Below are 22228 nucleotides of genomic sequence, written 5' to 3' on the forward strand. Positions count from 1 at the left end.
TGAAGCAACTCCTGCCTTTTTATTATCCAATTTAAACGATTTTATTATGTTTTTCACCTTTGTCTATGACTTTATATAAAACAATATATATAAAAAAAACTGCAGTGCATTGTTTCCTTTTTGGAAAAAAAATATACATTTACAAAAATAAAACATCCTTCACAACAAGAATCACATTCTGCTACCCCAGAAGTTTAAAAAAACAAAGTCAAGTGTACTGTATTGTAAACTACAGAGCAGCCACAAGTATCACGCTGTGATACATCAAAAATAAAACCACACAATAACAACACACTATGGGGGGTTTGATGAAACACAACCTCAGTATGGATCTAGGTGCAGATTGTCTTTCAGAGCCCAGATTCCAGGGCTGGAAGTAAGACCCCCATTGCATAGCATTTTGATCCATTCCTGTTTTTACTATTAGTTTGGTCAGACACACCTGAGCTTGTTACCTATACACTGGGACTAATCAAGCTTGTATTAAAACCTGGAATGGGTGAAGCTGCTATGCAATAGGAGTCTTATGTCCAACCCTGAAGTCTTTAGAACACTACCCCCTTTCTCTAAACTTAATGTCAAATAGTGTTAAATCGGGCACCTGATCTTAACCTCTAATGGTTACAGTTTGGGATATTTAATGGCCAACTAAATGTCAATTTTATGTAAAAAACAAACAAACAAAAAAAAAAACCGGAATATTACAGTTCTGATTGCGTGTAGTTAGACGCTGGCAGCGAGACGCACGGTGGTGAATGTTGTTCGTCTCCTCAGATTACTTTCTGCTCATCACTTTTTCAATCCAATTTCTGTAACTGGCGATCCGCGTGTAAACGTCCGGGAACGTGGGGTCTCCGCACTTCGCACCCGAAAAGGAAACCACGCCCACCGAAGCACCTCCACAAACCAGCGGCCCGCCGGAGTCCCCCTGGAAACAACACGGACACGTGGAGTCATTAGTAAATCAATTAATCCAGTGTCGACCACCTTGGTTTTTGTTGTGTGCCTAAATTAAACACTCACTGATGTTTAATGCAGAGTTTAGATGCAATTCCGTGCAAGTCCAGCAGGTGGCAATAAATCAGAATATAACGTGTTTTTTTGGGCTTCGAATCCCCATTACGGTTATATGGCATTACACACCGAGCAAAAGCCTTTGACAGAGCCCTGGTCTGTAGCGCAGGTCATGGTTTTGTCGATCCTGATATGTCTCATCCACCGTTTGCCGCACTCTTGCCTGCTCAGGGCGGTCGTCTGCACCTCTTGCAGTTTATCAGGGTAGGTATCGTCGCCGGTGACGTCGCCCCAGCCCGCAGTACTGCACGCCGTTCCCGCTGCCACGTCTCCGCGGCTCTTTACAGGGATCGGCTGCACGTAGCGGTTCAAAGTGGCGTTTCGATTCAGCTGTAAAAGAAATCCCTTTTCATCATGTACGTTTTTCTTAACAGTAAATATGCATGTAACTCTATACTATATATCTGTAATTATGTATTTTAAATTAATGTTTAATGTTTATATATATATATATATATATATATATATATATATATATATATATATATATATAAACATTAACAATAATTAACAAACATTAACAATAATGAATGTACCTATTCCTAATCTGTTTCTCTATATCTGTGCATGGACTTCCGCCCTGCCTACACTCTGGCAGAGGGGAAAGGTCACACTGTGTGGTCCAGTGGTTAAAGAAAAAGGCTTGTAACCAGGAGGTCCCCGGTTCAAATCCCACCTCAGCCACTGACTCATTGTGTGACCCTGAGCAAGTCACTTAACCTCCTTGTGCTCCGTCTTTCGGGTGAGACGTAGTTGTAAGTGACTCTGCAGCTGATGCATAGTTCACACACCCTAGTCTCTGTAAGTCACCTTGGATAAAGGCGTCTGCTAAATAAACAAATAATAATAATAACTGAAGAAACAGAACGTGGGACAACTCCGAATGATTAAAAACACCACAGCATAGTGAAGGGGGCGTGTAAGAAAGACATTGAAATGACATTGATTATAATCAAATTGCAAAACACAAAACAGAACCACTGACTAAACTCCTAGTATATTGGGCAGGTTTCCATTGTCCAGGATCTGCAGCTGATCCCTAGAGACCGGAATGAAGGCTTACCTTCAGCAGCATGATGTCATGCTTCAGAACGCCCTCTCTGTATTTCGGGGGCCTGTAGCACTTTTGCACACTGAATATCTGCTGAGACGCCTCTCTCTGTGTGACCGAATGAGCCCCCAGAACAACCGTGAGCCTCCTGCAATACAACGAAACACAGCGAAGAATTAGACAAAGCAGGTCTACTGCACAACCGTGAGCCTCCTGCAATACAACGAAACACAGCGAAGAATCAGACAAAGCAGGTCTACTGCACAACCGTGAGCCTCCTGCAATACAACGAAACACAGCGAAGAATTAGACAAAGCAGGTCTACTGCACAACCGTGAGCCTCCTGCAATACAACAAAACACAGCGAGGAATTAGACAAAGCAGGTCTACTGCACAACCGTGAGCCTCCTGCAATACAACGAAACACAGCGAAGAATTAGACAAAGCAGGTCTACTGGACAACCGTGAGCCTCCTGCAATACAACGAAACACAGCGAAGAATTATACAAAGCAGGTCTACTGCACAACCGTGAGCCTCCTGCAATACAACGAAACACAGCGAAGAATTAGACAAAGCAGGTCTACTGCACAACCGTGAGCCTCCTGCAATACAACGAAACACAGCGAAGAATTAGACAAAGCAGGTCTACTGCACAACCGTGAGCCTCCTGCAATACAACGAAACACAGCGAGGAATAAGACAAAGCAGGTCTACTGCACAACCGTGAGCCTCCTGCAATACAACGAAACACAGCGAAGAATTAGACAAAGCAGATCTACTGCACAACCGTGAGCCTCCTGCAATACAACGAAACACAGCAAAGAATTAGACAAAGCAGGTCTACTGCACAACCGTGAGCCTCCTGCAATACAACGAAACACAGCGAAGAATTAGACAAAGCAGGTCTACTGCACAACCGTGAGCCTCCTGCAATACAACGAAACACAGCGAAGAATTAGACAAAGCAGGTCTACTGCACAACCGTGAGCCTCCTGCAATACAACGAAACACAGAGAAGAATAAGACAAAGCAGGTCTACTGCACAACCGTGAGCCTCCTGCAATACAACGAAACACAGCGAAGAATTAGACAAAGCAGGTCTACTGCACACACCCACATTGCTTCCTTACAGTATCAGAAGTTACAATATCGAAAAAAGTTCAAGGGGAATGATCTCTTAAGTAAAATCATCAGGAACTAATAATAATAATAATAATAATAATAATAATAATAATAATAATAATAATAATTAATGCAGAAGTAGAAACGCTTCTGAAATTGCAGTGCTAAGTTGTAAACTTCACTTTGCCTCTTTGGGGCTCAGCATGGAGTGTACGTCTCAAGATCTGTGCTAAGAGAGCAGTCCTGTGCACTGATGGCAGGATCGCCGCCCCTGTGTTAGGCTGGGCTCACCCGGTGCAGTGTGCCGCTGTCAGCACAAAGTCCTCCCGCACCAGCACCCCCCCGCACTGGTGCACCTTATTAATCTGCAGCGACGCCATGTAGGGCCGGGAGTGTGGGGGGGCCTCGTGACCTCCAACTATGCTGTCCGGAACCGGCCCTGCGGGAGAGAACATAAACCGATACTTTAAATCATGGATCAGCTACTTTTTAAATAAAAAAACACTCAAACCAAAACTGTGACAATTGCTGCTAACCTCAATCACACTATTTAAGGCAGTAACTACAGCTGGGAGCATTGAGAGCGATAGCTGCTATGCTATTTTGTTTATCCAGACTGTACTCTGCTGTTCTGTGGCAGTGTAACAGGACTTGGAATCTGGTGAAAGAGGATGGGAGAGAGATTCCACTCACTGTAGAACTTGTGTTACAGGGCTGGTAGCTTTCATGGTCTTTCCTCTTAAATCCCTGGCCTAGGCAACATTCTTACAAACTTTGTGGTGAGTCAGCAGGCCTCCTGTGTCTAATGCTCAGGTCCTGAACAGCTCTCAGGCTTTTCCTGAAAACTCTTAAAGCTCTTTTTTTTGTGGGTCTGAAGGCATCCTCCTATCCCCTCTCCCCTATGTGAAAAGCTCAAGAAGCAAATTGAAAACAGTGACGCTTTGAAAAGCCTGGAGAAAACAGCTGCTGCAGCCAGTTCATTTAAAAAAAAGTTTCATCTTAATAAAAAGCATACTTACAGGAATATGCAGCCGACAGTAGCAACAGCGACCAAGCGAAGAGAGAAGGCTCCATGTTTTGTGTCCTTGCTTGGGCTCTCAGGAATGGATTTGCAGATGAAGAGATTCTTTTTATTCTGTGGTGTGGCCGTGAAGAGACGGGGAATCTTAACAGATGATGACACCTCCCAGTCCGACGCTTCACCCCCCCCCATCCTGATTTCACAACACTGCTGCTGGGGGGGGGGGGGGGGATGGAGGTTCGTTAGACCACAAGGCTGAGGGTCGATGGAATAGGAGAAATGTAGGGCAGCATATTTCTAAAATGCACTGCAACAAAAATGATCTTGGCACGATTCGTTTCCTGATTCCCGGCGATTTTATTTATGTTTTTTGGTTTGAATTGTAAAGCTAAAACGTCTTGTGTACCGTATATGTATGTCCTGTATTTTTCCCCACACCATTTCTTTGAAAACAATAACAATTTAAACCAAAATTATTCTCAGTGTTTCTCAGCATTTTATTTCCATTTCCTTGATAGTCCACAGCGCCTGCGCTGTACTTATCTATCAGTCATGATCAGATTCATGTTGCGTTAGCATAAGTGGACTTGTGGCCGCATCTTTGACCTTTGCGAAGGTGCACACGAACCTGCCTGTGACCATTCTACAGTACCTGCTGCAGCCTGAGATGGACACCACACTGAACTCCGAGAACGAGAAGGGGTGGTCTTCATGCTAACCAAGCCTTTAACCACATCAGAAAAACCGTTTCTTGTACATTCTAGCTTTTCATGAGGTTTTCTGCTCCAATGAAGTAATCTTTCTAGCACAGAAAGACTGACACAAAGTGAAAGAGTTCAAGGCAGTAGAGCTGTAATTATAATTTTGATCTCTTTTTTGTTCAGTAGTTTTACAGTGTTTGTAGCGTTTCACAGTACTGTATGTTTCGATTGTGACAGTGTGTGTGTGTGTGTGTGCGTGTGTGTGCGTGTGTGTGTGATGCTAATTAAATAATGAAATGGTACAGTTTTATTCCTATTTTTTAAATAAACTTCTTATTTAGGACTCAGTGGTTAAAGGATCTTTGTTTTTGGACTGTGTAATTTTCAGTGAAGCATCAATGATATTCAGCTAGCAGCTATTCAGTAGTTAAAAGAAACTGTAGGGTTTGATTCGATGAAACGCTACCCTGCTGGGATAAGCCACAGCTGGATTATTTCCGAGCAACCAGCATTGACCTCCAATGTGTGGTTTTCCTGGGAAACCCTCTGATCGCTGCAATCCTGGCTGATTCCCCAGAGTCATTGCAATAAAGTACGGTAGCTGTTGCAATACAAAAAGTATAATCCCTCCTGACTTGTGCTCCAGCAATCCCTTCCTAGAATAAAGCAAAGTCACAGCACATGTTTCTTTACCGGGACCCCAGCGAGCATCATTTCAGAAATTTCTGAAACATTCGTTTCCAGTAACAAGACTTCTGCATGTCTACAGGAATCTGACTAGCAAAAGGTTAGTTCAGTGTGTGAGTCTCATTGTGATGTGACAGACTTCGAGATTAGAGAGAAGTACTTTGTTCTCTGGATGTGGTTTTTCTGGTCAAACTACCAGCGTGTGATTATCATGCTGTCAGCATCTTCACACACGCATGAAGTTATCAGGCAACAAACTCCCCACCCGCAGCTGTGCAGCTTTCCTAGAAAAAGGAGAACATTTTGGGGGATCATCCTACTTGTGAGACATCTTGCTCATTAAAATATTGAGCATATTTTTAAAGATAAGGGCCTGAGTGAGGAAAAATAAGCAATACAATCTGCAGCCCTAGTCTTGCTGTGAATCATTTGTTGTTTCCAGACTTTGTATGTATGTATGCATGCATGTATGTAACCCTGTGGTTTGAGATACTTTGTATCTAGTGGATTGATTTCATTAACTTCATTAATGACATCGATTCAGATTGTATAATTGCCTTTATTTATTGATTTGCTGTATAATGACAAAACATTTTTCTTACAGAGGAACATTAACAGTTAACAAACTCCATATTAAGCTACATACAGAACAAAAGCAAACCACATTGTTGGCTGATTCGAAGCAGCTATAAAATAATAAAAACAAATCTAATTACTCAAAGATGCATTTTAATTTGCTGAACTTGCTCAAGCCAAAAGTTGTGCTCATGCACGCACTAGAGAACTTCAGTTTGCTTTTTTCAAAATCTTCTTGATCCAGGGCAGGTAGCTGGAAACGCTTGTGTAAACATTTGGAACATCTGGATAGAGACAGTTTCCATGACGATTAAATGAAACGATTCCTGTTGCCACGCCATTGCACATCAAAGGACCACCGGAATCCCCCTGCGATTAAAAGGACACAGTTAAAAGAAATATTGAACGAAGTGTGAATATTCAATCTAGAGTAAGCATCACTAGTTTTTTTTGTATTGTGAAAGGAAAACCTGCTAACAGTATAGAATCACAGATTTGCATGAAGGAGTTTCTTCCACTGGGTAAATGCTTTATGAATACAGCCATTATGTAGGGATGGAAATAAGACTCCCATTGCATAGCGGGTTGATCCGTTCCTGGTTTTATAATTAACTTAATAAAGACACTTGAGCTTGTTACCAATACACTGTGGCTAATCAAGCTCACAGTAAAACCTGGAATGGGTGACACTGCTATGCATTAGGAGTCTTATTTCCATCCCTGATTTTGTGCAATTCTTAAATTGGCTTCTGTATGATGTTTGTGCTCATTGTCTGTTTCTAAAGAAGAGTGTAATCAGTGAAGTATACTGCAGTACACACCTGACAGGCGCCATTGTCTGTATTATAGCCCCCAGCACAGATCATATTGGCCGTTATTTCTTTTTCGAATTTATTCCAGATATTTTTGCACTCTTCTTTGTCCACTACGGTCACATCGACGACCTGGAGGTTGGTGGTTGACGGTTTCTCAGTTTTGGTCGCACCCCATCCTGCTACTATGCATTTGGTTCCTTTCTTAAGCAACTTCTCTTTTTTTGGGAGCGTGGCCAGTTTCATCTTTTTATTCAGTTTAACCGGGGTTTTAAGCTGTTTGGAAACAAGAGTGAAAGCAATTTCTTTACAAATTCAACGAACGAAGCAGCAGCTCAGATAAATATTTGAAATAATGACATTTATTAGATGTAGTGTTTTATTGCAGCATTGTGGCCCAGCTTCTTGTCTTATGGCCGGTTGGAGCTGCCCTTTTTTGAGGTGAGCCTCTGACGGTACCATCAACCCCCTAAAGGGAGACACAACTGGGGTAGAGGAGGAGAAAGAAACTCCAAACGTTTGGAAAAAGGGAAGCGTTTGATAGGGAGGCGCTGTAGCCTCACCCCAAGAATCCCAGCCTCCCTCTAACTGAAATAGAAACAGATATACATATGTCCCTATATGAGGTCTCTGTGCATGAAAGGACTAAAGTAAAAAAGCTAAGAAACATGTGGCCCCATATGACAGCCCCTTGCTGTTTGCACCAATGTGTTCGTACTGTGTGCTAACAGTTTGTTAACAGGTGTACCAACATACAGGATGAGAAGTTTAGTACCTGAAGGAGCATGATGTCGTTTTGAAGAGATTTCCTACTGTACTTGTTGTGTCTGGTGATGGACGCCACAGAGAACCTCTGAGAATCCTGAACCTCATTGAGGTTATGGGAACCCAGAACAACAGTAAGACCCTTGCCACTGCAAAAACAATAATGTCTTGAATTGGATACTGCGTAAACTCTATCAATGAACTCTATCAGGGCAAGAAAACATGGCACCACTTTTTAAAAAGGCTTATCTGATCAAATGTACCGAGGGGGTAGTAATGCTTACCTGACGTTACAGTGGGCTGCAGTCATCACAAAGTTGTTTTTGACCAGAAATCCTCCACATTTGTGCTTTCCATTCATCTGTATAGATGCCATGTAACTCAGAGAATTACCCTGAGCCTTTTTTCCATTGATGATCCCTGAATCGAAAGATGCTGAAAGACAATTTCAATCCACAAGCTGTGTTAAAAAAAAAAAATGACCCCGTACCCAACCCATGAGGATGAGAGGTAATCCCTTACCGGCGCCGGTGAGAGAGTGCAGGAGAGCCGTGAAGCCCAGCAGGAGGGTCAGGGGCTTCATGTCGCTCTTCAGGCTGGGGCTGCAGTGATGCTCTGGGGGGACGGCAGGTCTGCAGGGGGGCTGATGAGAAGATGAGCCGGACCCGACCAGCCTTTATACACCCCTCACAGGAAGCTGTGGCTGCAGCATGATCATCATCTCCACACCGCTGCGTCCTGCCCAGCTCTTTGGTTTTACGCATTAGATACGACCCTCAGCAAACAGGTCTCCTCCAGGATGTGGCTACAATAACTTCAAATGCTTCCAGATCTATTAAGTTAACTTGTATAAGTTCATATGCAGGGTTCACTCTCAGGAGTCATCTTGTGAGCACTTTGCATGGGCAAGGAGAGAATGAGGCGAAGAAACAGGATCAGCAGCCTGGGTGTATGAACTTATTATAAATCATGTTTTATTTCAAATGAAAAGAACACACTACATAGCTCATGCTGTTACTCTTGTCTGCTGTGCAGGAGACAGCACTTGCAGTTACAGGTTGAAAAATACATTGTGCAGAAAGTGATGAGAAACCAGGAAGCAGCAGCACCACGTTTCTACCTATAATGTTGAGTTTGAAATATCAGTAAAGGAAAGTGCAGGTAAGCTTGCACAGCTCTCCAGCACCCCCTTGTGACCAGTTTTGTGTGGGGAAGTTCAAATTAAAACATCTATCTGTCTGATCCTGATGTGTAATAAAAACTGCTCACGGGTTTTCTTTTTGTTATTATTAGTTTATTTAGCAGACACCTTTATCCAAGGCGACTTACAGAGACTAGGGTGTGTGAACTATGCATCAGCTGCAGAGTCATTTACAACTACGTCTCTCCCGAAAGACAGAGCACAAGGAGGTTAAGTGACTTGCTCAGGGAGCCACAATGAGTCAGTGGCTGAGGTGGGATTTGAACCAGGGACCTACTGGTTACAAGCCCTTTTCTTTACCCACTGGACCACACAGCCTCCTTTAGTGAGGGCTTGTCTGTTTCTCACCTGTTTCCAGGACCCTTCCCCTCCTCCCTCTACGCAATGCCCCCTCACTCACTCTCTCTCTCACCCTGTGTGGAGGAGCACTTAGTCAACAACCATCTCCAAACGCGCTACGGGAGGTGTTACTTCTGCAAAGCAAGTGTGACTTTATTTCATGGTCTGTTAGGCAGTAAGTCAAAGATACTGCCAACACTACGCTGCAGGCCACACAGGTTTGTAATATATATGTGCAGAAATGTGTTACTCGTACTCGGAATTGCCTTTCAGAAGTATTTATCAATACATCTATTATTCATTTAATTGTCAGAAACTGTTCTTCCAACAATCTGCTTTTAAAACACTCAATGCAGAAGTTAATTGCCATTGATTTAACTGAATTGTATTGAATACCTGCCAGTAAATGCTTCTTAAAGGCAACAGTGTTGTGTCACAGTGGTTTTGCAGTAGTTTTCTGTCTTGTGTTACCATAAAACACCTACTGTTTCTATTGTCTAGTTTTATCACCCATCAAGTGTTAACAGGCATCATTTTAATACATCAAACAATGTGAAAATATTTCAATCACTTATACAAAAAGAAACCACACAAGGGCACGTCTATAGCGTGATTAAAAGTGCGACTTTATTTTTAAAACAGTTTATTTTTCAAATAGCTTTGTTATAACATTGCACAGATGCACTGAAGGAGTGAAAGCATGCATGTGATTGTCAACCAACTGGGAAAAAAGGTTAACACTGTGCAACTATACCCATTTGCAATGTGGAGAACTGCACACGGTTATTACACTGAGCGCCTGGCTGCTCTGTCAGTTTGTGCTTCCCATTATACACTTGATCCAGGGCAGGTACTTGGACACCTGTGTGTAGACGTTTGGTGTTTGTGGGTTGTCACAGGCTTTCAACTCATTGAATGAAACGATTCCTTCAGCTGTAGGTTTCTTGCTGTTGCACACCAGAGGGCCCCCTGAGTCCCCCTGAAAGAGCAAAGAGATCAGTTCACATATTCAGCCGAGCCAAGAGAGACACACACAGCTAGAACATTGCTTTATTCACAAACTAAATGTTCAGTAGTTCAGGACAAAAAAAACCCACAACACAGAAGTTTGAGTTTAAGGAAATGTTTTATTGATGATGCAGAAGAAACCATTTGGCATCAAACCTGCTTGTTTTGAGAGTCCACCGCCTGGCCGCCTGGACGAGCCAGGAACGTCTACATCCTGAGACCAGGTTGATCAAGAGAAAACGGAATTTGCCTGTGAAACGCGTTATTTGCTTGACAAGAGACCACAAAAAACACCAATATTTGGGACCCTGAAATATTGACCATTTACTATTCTGAATGTCCGTACCCGAGGGCTCTCTGGCTGACGGAAGCGCGGGCAATTTCAGATGAAACATGTTCGGTATACTGAACAAAAGGACAGAGGAGATTAAAAAGCAGCTCTATAGGTGGATTACAAAACCTAAAGTATCATACCGAGCAGGCTGTCCGGAACGTACCTGACAAAAGCCTCGTTTGCCAACGTTTCCTCCAGCACACATCATCCTTGGTGTTATCCAGCCCCTCCATGCAGTTTTGCAAACTTTCCTGTCTACCACGGTGACATTGACCGCTCGGAGTCTGGAGCTTGCCTCCCCCCCTGTTGTGGTCGCGCCCCATCCAGCTACAATGCACTCTGTATTTGGTTTCACATCTTTATCCTTCTTTGGAAGTGGAATGCACTGTATCCTGCTGCCCAGTTGAGCCTCTTTTTGAAGCTGTTCCAAAAATCAAAGAGTTACACTTCAGTTCTGTTCATGTGTTATAAGGGATGTTACAAACAAAGCTGCACAGTTATTAAGAACATAAGAACATAAAAAAGTTTGCAAACGAGAGGAGGCCATTCGGCCCATCTTACTCGTTTGGTTGTTAGTAGCTTATTGATCCCAGAATCTCATCAAGCACCTTCTTGAAGGATCCCAGGGTGTCAGCATCAACAACATTACTGGGGAGTTGGTTCCAGACCCTCCCAATTCTCTGTGTAAAAAAGTGCCTCCTATTTTCTGTTCTGAATGCCCCTTTATCTAATCTCCATTTGTGACCCCTGGTCCTTGTTTCTTTTTTCAGGTCAAAAAAGTCCCCTGGGTCGACATCGTCTATACCTTTCAGGATTTTGAATGTTTGAATCAGATCGCCGCGTAGTCTTTGTTCGACTGAATAGATTCAATTCTTTTAGCCTGTCTGCATACGACATGCCTTTTAAACCCGGGATAATTCTGGTTGCTCTTCTTTGCACTCTTTCTAGAGCAGCATGGAACAGCAGGCTGTTGCAATAGTGTTATAAACACATACGTAATGCATTTATAAGAGACCTTGCTGTAACACATCAGAAAGCTGTGCACCAGAAATGTGTCATTAAAATAATTGGTGTTTTAAACTGGCATTATCTTAAATAACACAGTTATAAATGTTTTATGAATGAGTCCTTTTAAATGACACTGTGCTCAACATGCTTTGGTGGCATTGCACTGTAATTACACACGCATTACATTGTAACACCACAAACCACTATATACAAATATATCTATTATCTATTGTAGCTTATTTAAGTGCTGTACCTGCAGTAGCATGATGTCATTCTGCAGAGTCTTGTTCTCATATCCAGGGTATAGGTGATAAAATCTCACAGCAATCCTCTGTGTTCTCTCAGTCCTATTAATGATGTCATGAGCCCCCAGAACCACAGTCATTTCCACGCCCCTGGAAAATATGACCAAAAACAAGACTCTAATACTCTGCAGCACTAACTCGCTGTGGTCTTCTGTTTGGTATCAGTATTAGTGTCTAGTTCCATAAATCTATGTCAGTTAGTGCTGGTATGAATATTAAGAGATTTAAACAAGCACTGCTTGAAACGTAATCAGAGGCAAACATTACAATGTTCGTATTCGTTCATATAGCAGAATATATAAACGACTGCATCAAAAAGATACCACATTGATTCTGGAATAAAGAAGATATTCTACTGCAGTCTGCTAACACATACTTTTATACTTTTTATTTATTTTTTTTAACTCCTGAAAAGTTGATACAAATTATACTTTTAGTTTCCAGCTGATTTGACATTAAAGAATATTGGCGTATTTTTTTCAGATTATATTGGAAGATGAAAAGCCCATGCTGGTCTCCGCACTGCTCAGAGTACTGCAGACCCCTACCTGGTAAAACAGTGAGCCGCCGTCATCACAAAGGATTTCCCCACGAGAAACCCTCCGCAAATATGGCTTCCCTTTATTTGCAACGAGGCCATGTACGGCTTTGAATGGGGCGTCACCTCGTGTCCATTTATAATCCTGGAGTCCACTGATGCTGAAATACAACGGAACACAACATGGTCCATGGCTCTTCCATTTTAGAATTTGAACACAGAGACAGGGTCCACGGCTCTTCCATTTTAGAATGGTGAACACAGAGACAGGGTCCATGGCTCTTCCATTTTAGAATGGTGAACACAGAGACAGGGTCCATGGCTCTTCCATTTTAGAATGATGAACACAGAGACAGGGTCCATGGCTCTTCCATTTTAGAATGGTGAACACAGAGACAGGGTCCATGGCTCTTCCATTTTAGAATGGTGAACACAGAGACAGGATCCATGGCTCTTCCATTTTAGAATGGTGAACACAGAGACAGGGTCCACGGCTCTTCCATTTTAGAATCGATCGCACAGTGCGAGTTGGATTCTCAAGGCTTTCTACTCCAAATCACCATTTGCACGTTTTTTTTTTTTCTGTAAAGGAAAAACTCAATAAGGATACCAAACGAGAAGCAAACGACTGGGCCATTTCATTTAGAGAAATCATTTTAAATTGTTTCTAGTTTGTTTTAGAATGATCTTCGATGTTTTTTGCTTTCAAAAAAAGTAATACATTGTGCTAATGATCCTTCCCACAGTCTGCACGTACTGTCTATGTAACAAATTGAGTTTCTTAGAAGTTTTCACACAGTTCTACTATTTTCTGTAGTTTCTGCAAGGTAATGACACACATTCTGTGCAATTAACTTCATAATGCATTGATAAAGATCAGTTTGCAAGCTGAAACGTGACTAGACTGTATCTCCTTACCGGCGCCTGTGAGAGAGTGCAGGAGAGCCGTGAAGCCCAGCAGGAGGGTCAGGGGCTTCATGTCGCTCTTCAGGCTGGGGCTGCAGTGATGCTCTGGGGGGACGGCAGGTCTGCAGGGGGGCTGATGAGAAGATGAGCCGGACCCGACCAGCCTTTATACACCCCTCACAGGAAGCTGTGGCTGCAGCATGATCATCATCTCCACACCGCTGCGTCCTGCACAGCTCTTTGGTTTCACACATGATCTTGCAAGATGCAGCTGCTCCTGCACCGTCTCAGGAACATTCGATTTGAAAACAAAAAATAACTTTTATGTTTATATCATTCAACCTGTATGGACTGCCAGACTGTCCGTGTTTAAGACCTTCACCCCCTAATGTTCTTTATTTGTACATAGCAAAGTGCAGCATGGTTAAAGCATAGCCATGTGTGAAGTTAACATGATTTAATGACACATTACTGGGAATATCCTCTGGTCTTCCAGTTAAGATAATTGTCTTGATACTTCTGATAGCTGTGGATTCGTCAGCAAAACCACAAGTTTTCATAATTGGAAAACAGTCAAATCTAAGACTGCAATTGTTTCTGAATGGATTTTGGTTCAATTGGAAATGTTTTAAAGTGTGGCTGATTAATTAATATGACAACATATTCGATTTTGTACAACAAAAACTTCTTCCAGTGTTACTGCAAAGACAGTCAACAAATACAAGCAGCTGTATAAACACAACACAAATATAGTTTTGAAGTGGCAAATATGTTATGTGGTCAGCAGAGCTGTAAGTAGAGCGGGGCAGCACCAGCCCCCCCCCCCGCGCCCCCCCCAACATAGTCTGAAGACCACATGCGCCTCTGCACTAGAAAAGGGAACGCGTCACTTCCTCAGCAACGATCACAGATTGACTCATTACTGAAAAGTGACAAGAACGAATATTCTTTTTGGAAATGCGATTTTATGTCTTTCTAGTTATGCTTCATGCCATTATGTCATTGCAGTATGGGTGGGAGGGAAAAAACGGGAGGGGGTGAGGGTGGAGGTGGTGTGGTGGGGGGGGCGCAAATATGCTTGCCTGCCCTGGGCACTAAAATGCCTCGTTACGACTCTAGTGGTCTGTTTGAAATTTGTTTTAACCCTCGACCGCAGGGGTATCCGACTCTGGCAACTGAAGGCTGTCTGCTGGTTTTCATTTCAGCCAATCTCTTAGTTACTTAATTGCACCAATTATTGGCTTAATTAATTCAGATTAACAGGTGTTCCAGATCTTTAGACATTGATGATATAAAGACACCTAGAAAACCTGCAGGAATGGGTTGGAGAGCCCTGCTGTACCGCATACAGCTGCTTTAAGGCAACAAAATATAACTTGATCATCTCCCCTGGATGATACCATTTCAGTTTCAATGCATGATGTTGCCAGTAAGCAACATATTTTACAATCCAGCGAGGACCAGGGATCAATATGATGCAATCACAAGAGGAGGCAGGACATGCTTTTAGGAAGCTGGACTTGTAAAGGGCAATGAGTTTTCTCTTTTTCTTTCAATGTGTTGATCGTTTCATAATTTAAAAAATTAATATGGATGCTTATCAATCACCAAGAACACATAACACAGAATTTGTATTGCTCCCTCTATTTTAATTTCCGAAATGTGATTGTGTTGCAAAAAGAGTTCATTTCAAACAAATGGAAAACGTTCTGTAGATAATCTTTTCGATAAATATAAGAGAAGAAGTGAGAAAAGGTAGAAAATTATTTTCTTCTTCTCAGAAACAAAATGTAATGCGGTAGAGGGTTAGAAATAGGTGCAAAACCTAATATCTTCATCAGCAAATGAGATCCCGAGCAGGTTTTCTAAAGTGTGAGATCAGTTTAATCTCGTGAATCTCATGCAAAAATGCAAAGGCTGGGTGGCTGGGTGTGAAGTAGATAAGCATCGGTCCTGCACGGTGACTCGCAGTCAGAGCTTAGACTAGCCTGCACAGAGAGATCGGGGAGAGCCACTGTCCACACAATGAAGGGCTGCTTCTGCTTGCTTGGGATTCTTGTCCTGTCTGTCAGGCTGGCAGGTAAATAAGTGAACCACAGTTTATTTGTAACTTCAACCTGTGTTTTATCTTTTCCATTGAAATTCTGACAGTCGTGAACATTACATTTTCTTTGCCATTGTTAACACAGATGTTTCTGGCGATGAGATCATTGGGGGTAAGGAGGCCATACCTCACAGCCGCCCCTACATGGTCTACTTGGCAATAAGCAGAGGGAGACGTCGCTGCGGCTGTGGTGGCTTCCTAATTCGGGAAGACTTTGTCTTGACTGCAGCGCACTGCAATGGAAAGTAAGTATTCATTACAAAGGACACGGGTCTGGAAGATGGGAATTCTGCCTGTAAGTGACAATCAAACAATGGAGTATTTACAATGGGATTTGTTTGACTTTTATTGGGTCTGCCATATGGGCTTCATGTGCAGAAAGGAACTTGTCCATGGCCACATTCTTACTGAAATCCTATGTAGACCCACATGTGCAATTCTGCTAATTTTTTAATTGCATCAGTTTTTTTTTTAAATGTTAGTTCAGTCTTCAGTATGTCTTTGAGATGGGATAAATATTAAAAGACGGTGGTCACTTTAAAAAATGGCTTAAAAGAACACAGTGTGCACAAAAGGGCCTACACAGGAAAAATAAGCGCCTTCTTTTGTTCAAGTTTCAGTTTAAGGTAAAGATGGTGAGTGTTCATTGCATTTGTGGGCAGCAGTGTGGACTCTTGACCGGAGGGTCGTGGGTTCAATCCCTGGTGGGGCACACTGCTGCTGTACCCTTGAGCAAGGTACTTTACCTAGATTGCTCCATTAAAAACCCAACTGTATAAATGGGTAATTGTATGTAGAAATAATGTAATTGTATGTAAAAATAATGTGATATCTTGTAACAATTGTAAGTCGCCCTGGATAAGGGCGTCTGCTAAGAAATAAATAATAATAATAATCAAATAATAATTTGTCCTCTTTGTGATCTGCAGAGAGATTAGAGCTGTTCTGGGAGCACATGCAATATTGGAGGAAGAAAATTCTCAGCAGTTTAGGCATGTGAAGAAGATCCTCCCTCACCCGCGATACTGCCAGACAAATCACGACATCATGTTACTGAAGGTACGCCTGGTGTTTTGTGATGTCGTGCAGCTTTTTTGTTATTTTGCAAATTAGTTTAATCCCGTGTCTGATGTAATTGGGATTGCAGGGTGGTGGGAGAGTTCTATTTTGCTTAAACTGTTACAAAAGTACCCCGAAATGCCCTTTTTATTTTAATAATACACAATTGCATGTGTGAATACAGTGCAATTACCAAGGCCGTTAGCTTACATTTTTAATTTTGTAAAAACACACCTGTCTGGGTAATAACCATGTTAGTACAATGTAAAAATGTGCAAACAGGAAACACTTCATCTACTGGAGGCAGTGGTTAAAGTCCAGGGCTTGTAGACAGAAGGTCACCGGTTCAAATCCCACCTCTGCCACTGACTGACACACTGTGCGACCCTGAGCAAGTCACTTAACCTCCTTGTGCTCCGTCCTGCGGATGAGATGTTAAATCAATGTCCTGTTGTAAGTGACTCTGCATATAATGCACAGTTCACAGCCTACCTCTGTAAAGCGCTTTGTGATGGGGGTCCGCTATGAAAGACGCTATATAAAAAAATATATGTTATTATTATTTATTATTATTACTGTAAAGCTGAGAGATATGTTTTAGCCAGGCGAATCAGAGTAACAGTTGTAATAGCTTTGAAGAGTTGATACTGCTTATTAAATATACTACATTATATAAACACTAGCTTTCAAGACCACACATACCTCTTCTTCAGGTGTAAGTGGAGATTTAAAGAAACAGGTCTTACTGCTCACCTTTGCATATCAGCTAATACATAATGTTCTTTTTATTTGTTACTATGCCAATGTAAATTCTTCTTAAGTTTTCACTTACAGCTGTTTGTAAATCTCATGGTTAATAATAACCCCAGCATGGACTCTTCAAATCTGTTATGTCATGTGTTACCACAGTCCTTCCTGGCCTCTGCTCATTTTCTGTTAACAGCTGGCAAGCAACGCCACCCTGAATGAGAACGTGAAAGTGGTGCCGTTGCCGCGGAAACTGGAGGTCGTTCTCCCTGGTACGGAGTGCTCTGTGGCGGGATGGGGGGCGATGAATGTAACAGGGACCGACTCTGCCAAAAAACTCATGGAGGTCGCTGTGACTGTGAGCAGCTGGCAACAGTGCAGAAGGAGGTGGGAGGAAAAATTCACAGAGTACATGATATGTGGAGGCACGGCAAACGACGGAGCTTGTAAGGTACGAAACCTGTTTATTATGGGGGGTGCTGGTACGCGTACCGAATTTCATTGTCAGTTTACAGCCTTGGTATGGCAGTATATCAGCTTCCAAACGGCTTTTAAAACACTCAGTTTAATTGCCATGGAGTGGTGCTCGATTGTAAAGGTGAGGGAAGGACAGCTTTTCTTCTTTTGAAATCAACTCGTTAGTGAATGGATTTGTTTAATAGCTGCCGATAAATGCTCTTTAAAGGCGATTACAAGTATCAGCACACCCATTATTAGATCTAACACCAGCTATCAGGACCTCCGTCTTGGAAGTTTCAGGAAACAAGAGGCGTGGACCCGTGACTCAATGCAAGCGAGCGTCTAAACCACTGTGCAAAAGAGCTGGGCTCGTCTGCATTTGTGCGTATAGAGCTTTTAACCTAACCGACAGGGGCCACAATCCGTAATGCGAGTGAATCACACACAGCACTGCAAGCTGCATTTACAGCAGAGGCATGGTGCTACTGTACTGCACGCTGTTCTCTGTGTTCCAGGGAGATTCCGGGGGACCCCTGGTGTGCAGAGGCGTGGCTCATGGAATCGTGTCCTTCGGGAGTAAGCCATGCAGCAAGAGGCCAGACGTGTACACAAAGATCTCCATGTACATGGACTGGATCCAAGAAACCCTGGCCAACAACTGAGAGCGTCCAGCTGGATCGCCATTGCAGTCAGCCTGCTAAGTGACCGCAGCTCCGCACGCTTTGCTAAAAGATCAAGAATCATTGGTTTCCTGCTTTACATGATATATATTGATTTCAAGCAGTGTGTATTCAAGTACTCCAGTATTATCTGAGCACTATTACTAATCCTAATCAGCAGCATTATGCATTTCGCTTGGTTTTGATTCTTGAATAGGAAACGTGGTTGAAAAGTGCTTTAGAAAGACATCTTCATTGCTGCATTAGCTTTACCTCTGTTGCCTTGTAAACTCGGCAGTGAATTAAAGAGTTGATCAAATGTGATTTTGTTCTGTAATTATTTGGGATAAACACACGACAAGTTATCATTACTTGATAACTACATTGTAAACGTTACCTTTAAAGTAATTGTAGCTAACACATTCGTTCTATAAATCTCCCCAATTCTGCACTCCGATTAGCTACGTAGGTGTCAAATGTTTTCAAAGAAACGCTTGTTGTCGCAAACGTGTATTTGCATCTTCAAACTAACATCGGAACTAATAATAGGTTAAACGAAGATCTCAGTTTGCTTGCTTTGCTTTCCAGGAAGTCTGTTGCTGATTTACTTCCTTGGTCATTTCACCCCAGCAGTGTCTTCTGGGTCAAAGCATGTTACTGGCTGAAAGCATGTAGGGGAAACATCTGATTGGTTATTAACAGAAAAGAAGCCAGCGATAGGGTGGGTTCAGGTGAAATGACCCAGAAAGTGCAAGACACTCTAAAAGAATGACTTGTAAAGAGAGATTTCTCTGCAAAATAACTGTTAGATATTTCAGGCATGTACCATGTTACTCTGTAACGTGAATCTGGGTTCAGCTACGAGTGTGATGTATAAAGCACTAGGATTCGGGTGACAATAATTACCAAGTATGTACACTGTATTTACTGCACTGAAAGATATGTCTGAATTCCTTTCACAGGGCTACCCTTATAAAAGCTGAACACGCTAAATTTGCACAGTCATTTTGCAGTTTTCCTGTGGTTATACCACGCATTTACCATAGTTTACGATGATCTGCCGTATTTCTAAATATGTTTTATTACACTGCTCTGGGCTTTACCATGCTTTCACACTGGTTTGCTGCTCTTACTAGGGGAAATGTTTATCAGGGTGGATGTGGCTGGGTATGTTGAGAACATGATAACATCAGTGAGAACAGTGGGTGGGGAGCGGGTTCTTGTAACTCCTCATATATTGAGGATGCAAGATAAATAGGGCTGCTGCAAGTGATACAGCAAAGATTCAGGTTAGTCTGTCAGCTACTGGGGTATGACAAAGCATTTCCATGGTAACCAGACAGAGCTCTACCTAAATGTCCTGATCTCAAAGCACACACAGGAATATACAGAGTTAGTGGCTCTAGGAGAGAGGATGGCTGTAAGGACCACGAAGGATGTTATTACAGCAACTTTAAAATCAATCCAGCAAACTCGATGGCAATCAATGCAAGGACCCCAGCATTGGAGTAATGTGTTGAGAAAGACGAGCGTGAGAAAGCAGCCTGGCTGCTGTGTTCTGGACAAGCTGAAGCCTGCTGAGTTTAGTGACAGGTACACCAACAAACAAGGAATTGCAAACGTCAAGACAAGAGGTTTCACGACGCAGTGATGTATCAATATCATGTTAAGACTCAGAGAAAGACTTCAGTGTGAAATATTTGGACAGTTCAGTTAATGTAGTTTTCATGTCGCACTAACAATATGCACAAGGAACACAGTTATACTCCCGACACAATCTTTATAATGCTGCTGACTGTGTCAGTGTATTTTTACTGAAATCATTTAACAGGTCATTTCTCAGTTCTTTTATTCATACTTGCAGACAGTGACGTTGCAGTGGTTTTTCAGACCCACTATAAAACTCTGAAGGCACTCTACGGCTTCTGTAGTAAAGAAAGTAAGTTGCATCTGAAACTGTCAATGAGGGGTTTTCACCACAAGATGTCACTGTTTACTTTTTTATTGTTTAAAAACTTTTTATATTTGAATGCATTGATTTTATCATCCAATTGATATAAGGTACTTTGGTGCAGGAAGTAAACCTTAGGGTTTCACAGCCACATTTAATAGAGCAGTTCAGTTAAGATTATGCGCTATATTGTTGAATTAATACCTTTGCCCAATCCACTGTAGGACTTTGTTTCAACCAGAGCCTTCAGTATTTAATTGACCTCCGTTGGATGAAGTATCAAACTGATACTTTGACAAACAACCCTCTCGTTCTAACCCAATTTAAATACAATTTATATTTATACCACCGACATTCCCTCGCGGTCATTTCTAAAACCAACAGCCTTACTTCTCAAATTCAGCTTCCAGGAGTCTTTCCAGAAGCAGTTTCACCGCCAGCTTGCTTTGTGTCTCTTTAGGACAACATTTTTATTAGATTAACATGTTCATCCCACAACAAACACAAAAAATGAATTTCACCTGCGATATGATGTGCAATGGACAGTTTATTCCAGTAGATGTCAATATTGTTCCAATTTACTGTGTTAAAAAACATGATTCAGACATTTTCATATCAGACTGAAGATGTTCTGTTTTTCGAAGCTGAACTCAAGTTTCTCACAGCGGTGTTGAATACAGTTGAGCAGTTTGCATAAAGAGCCAGAATGCTCCTAAATAAACCCTGTATCCCAGAATGCCTTGACGTCCATTATAGATTCCATCCTTTTAGCTTCCTGTCACATTTTCATTCCTCGTTCTGCATATTTGCAGTGGCTCACCCTTATTTGGTTGTCTGCTTCAATTACAGTGTTCCAGTGCTATTTCACGATCTGATAATGCAATTTATCAAATCGTGTACAGGGATGGAAATAAGACTCCTATTGCATAGCAGTTTCACCCATTCCAGGTTTTACAATCAGCTTGATTAGACACAGTGTGCACAGGTAACAATCTCAGGTGTGTCTTATTAAACTCATAGTAAAACCAGGAATGGATCAAACTGCTGTGCAATGGGGAGTCTTATTTCCATCCCTGGTGTACCTGCACCCTAGTGTTTTTAGTTTTCTTCATTGAGTTCCCATGTTTAAACTACACATTTACTATGCCTGCTATGGTTTTCACCCTGGTTTACCACGTGTGCACTGCTATGTTGCTAACACTTTGCTGTGCCGTCACCACGGTATACCACAGTAAACTCTCATAGGGGAGCAAACGTTGATTAAAAGAAATGGATAGGCTCACAACTGGGTACCGTACCTACACTTGACCACATATGTATGTTTATCTCTACCTTAGCCATGCCTTGGCAAATCTGGACAGTAACAGTCTTGCCTATACTGCTGTGGTTTCTCATTATAAGCCGATCTCTGATTAGTTAAACAGCGCTGGTGGGCAGTTTTGTGGTCGCGAGGTTGCTATAAGTTCATTCCCTGCATAACACTTTGCAGTTGACTTGGTTGCATGACAGCAGTTGCTAGCACCACAATGAAGGTCTTTTTCTTGATGGGGATTTTTGCTGTATCTATCGGGGCTGCAGGTAAATATGAGCTTCAGTAGTTTAGTATCGACTGTTTGATTCTGTAGCAACGAAAATGCAGCAGCCAATGATGATTTAACTTGGACCTGCTTACAAACAATATTATGATTGTGAATTGCAGGCAAGTCTACATAAATAAACACAATGGTAAATACAGAAAAATCATCATACAGTATATAGCAAATTTACTATGGAAAAATAAGATGATAATTGGTTGTTTAA

At 42.1% G+C, this 22228-nt stretch overlaps 4 protein-coding genes across 4 annotated transcripts in view; 2 read left to right on the plus strand and 2 right to left on the minus strand.

Moving 5' to 3' along the window:
• LOC131721056 (mast cell protease 1A-like) lies at positions 1-4426 on the minus strand. The gene is made up of 5 exons (XM_059014134.1): positions 4268-4426; positions 3540-3687; positions 2138-2273; positions 1144-1404; positions 1-928 (listed from the first exon to the last, which is right to left on the minus strand). The coding sequence occupies exons 1-5, from the start codon at positions 4320-4322 to the stop codon at positions 776-778; spliced, it is 753 nt and encodes a 250-aa protein (XP_058870117.1). The 5' UTR covers positions 4323-4426; the 3' UTR covers positions 1-775.
• Positions 4427-6290: 1864 nt separating this feature from the next.
• Positions 6291-13869, minus strand: LOC117401270 (transmembrane protease serine 9-like). Its single transcript, XM_059013932.1, has 10 exons — positions 13462-13869; positions 12554-12704; positions 11954-12095; positions 10856-11113; positions 10168-10329; positions 8333-8453; positions 8095-8245; positions 7821-7959; positions 7055-7321; positions 6291-6602 (listed from the first exon to the last, which is right to left on the minus strand). The coding sequence occupies exons 1-10, from the start codon at positions 13520-13522 to the stop codon at positions 6444-6446; spliced, it is 1611 nt and encodes a 536-aa protein (XP_058869915.1). The 5' UTR covers positions 13523-13869; the 3' UTR covers positions 6291-6443.
• Positions 13870-15375: 1506 nt separating this feature from the next.
• On the plus strand, positions 15376-18796 carry LOC117966222 (mast cell protease 1A-like). The gene is made up of 5 exons (XM_034911922.2): positions 15376-15529; positions 15639-15798; positions 16483-16612; positions 17556-17810; positions 18334-18796. Exons 1-5 carry the CDS (start codon positions 15475-15477, stop codon positions 18478-18480), a joined length of 747 nt encoding a protein of 248 aa, XP_034767813.2. The 5' UTR covers positions 15376-15474; the 3' UTR covers positions 18481-18796.
• A 2095-nt stretch (positions 18797-20891) lies between these two features.
• The window catches only part of LOC117428840 (mast cell protease 1A-like), a 5973-nt gene continuing 4636 nt past the window's right edge, over positions 20892-22228 (plus strand). Inside the window, exon 1 of the mRNA XM_034911921.2 lies at positions 20892-22006. Coding sequence (XP_034767812.2) covers positions 21931-22006 — 76 coding nt within the window. The 5' untranslated portion in view covers positions 20892-21930. The remainder of the gene's footprint in view (positions 22007-22228) is intronic.

This window comes from Acipenser ruthenus, chromosome 47 (genome assembly GCF_902713425.1).
Source record: "Acipenser ruthenus chromosome 47, fAciRut3.2 maternal haplotype, whole genome shotgun sequence".
In the NCBI taxonomy this organism is placed as follows: domain Eukaryota; kingdom Metazoa; phylum Chordata; class Actinopteri; order Acipenseriformes; family Acipenseridae; genus Acipenser; species Acipenser ruthenus.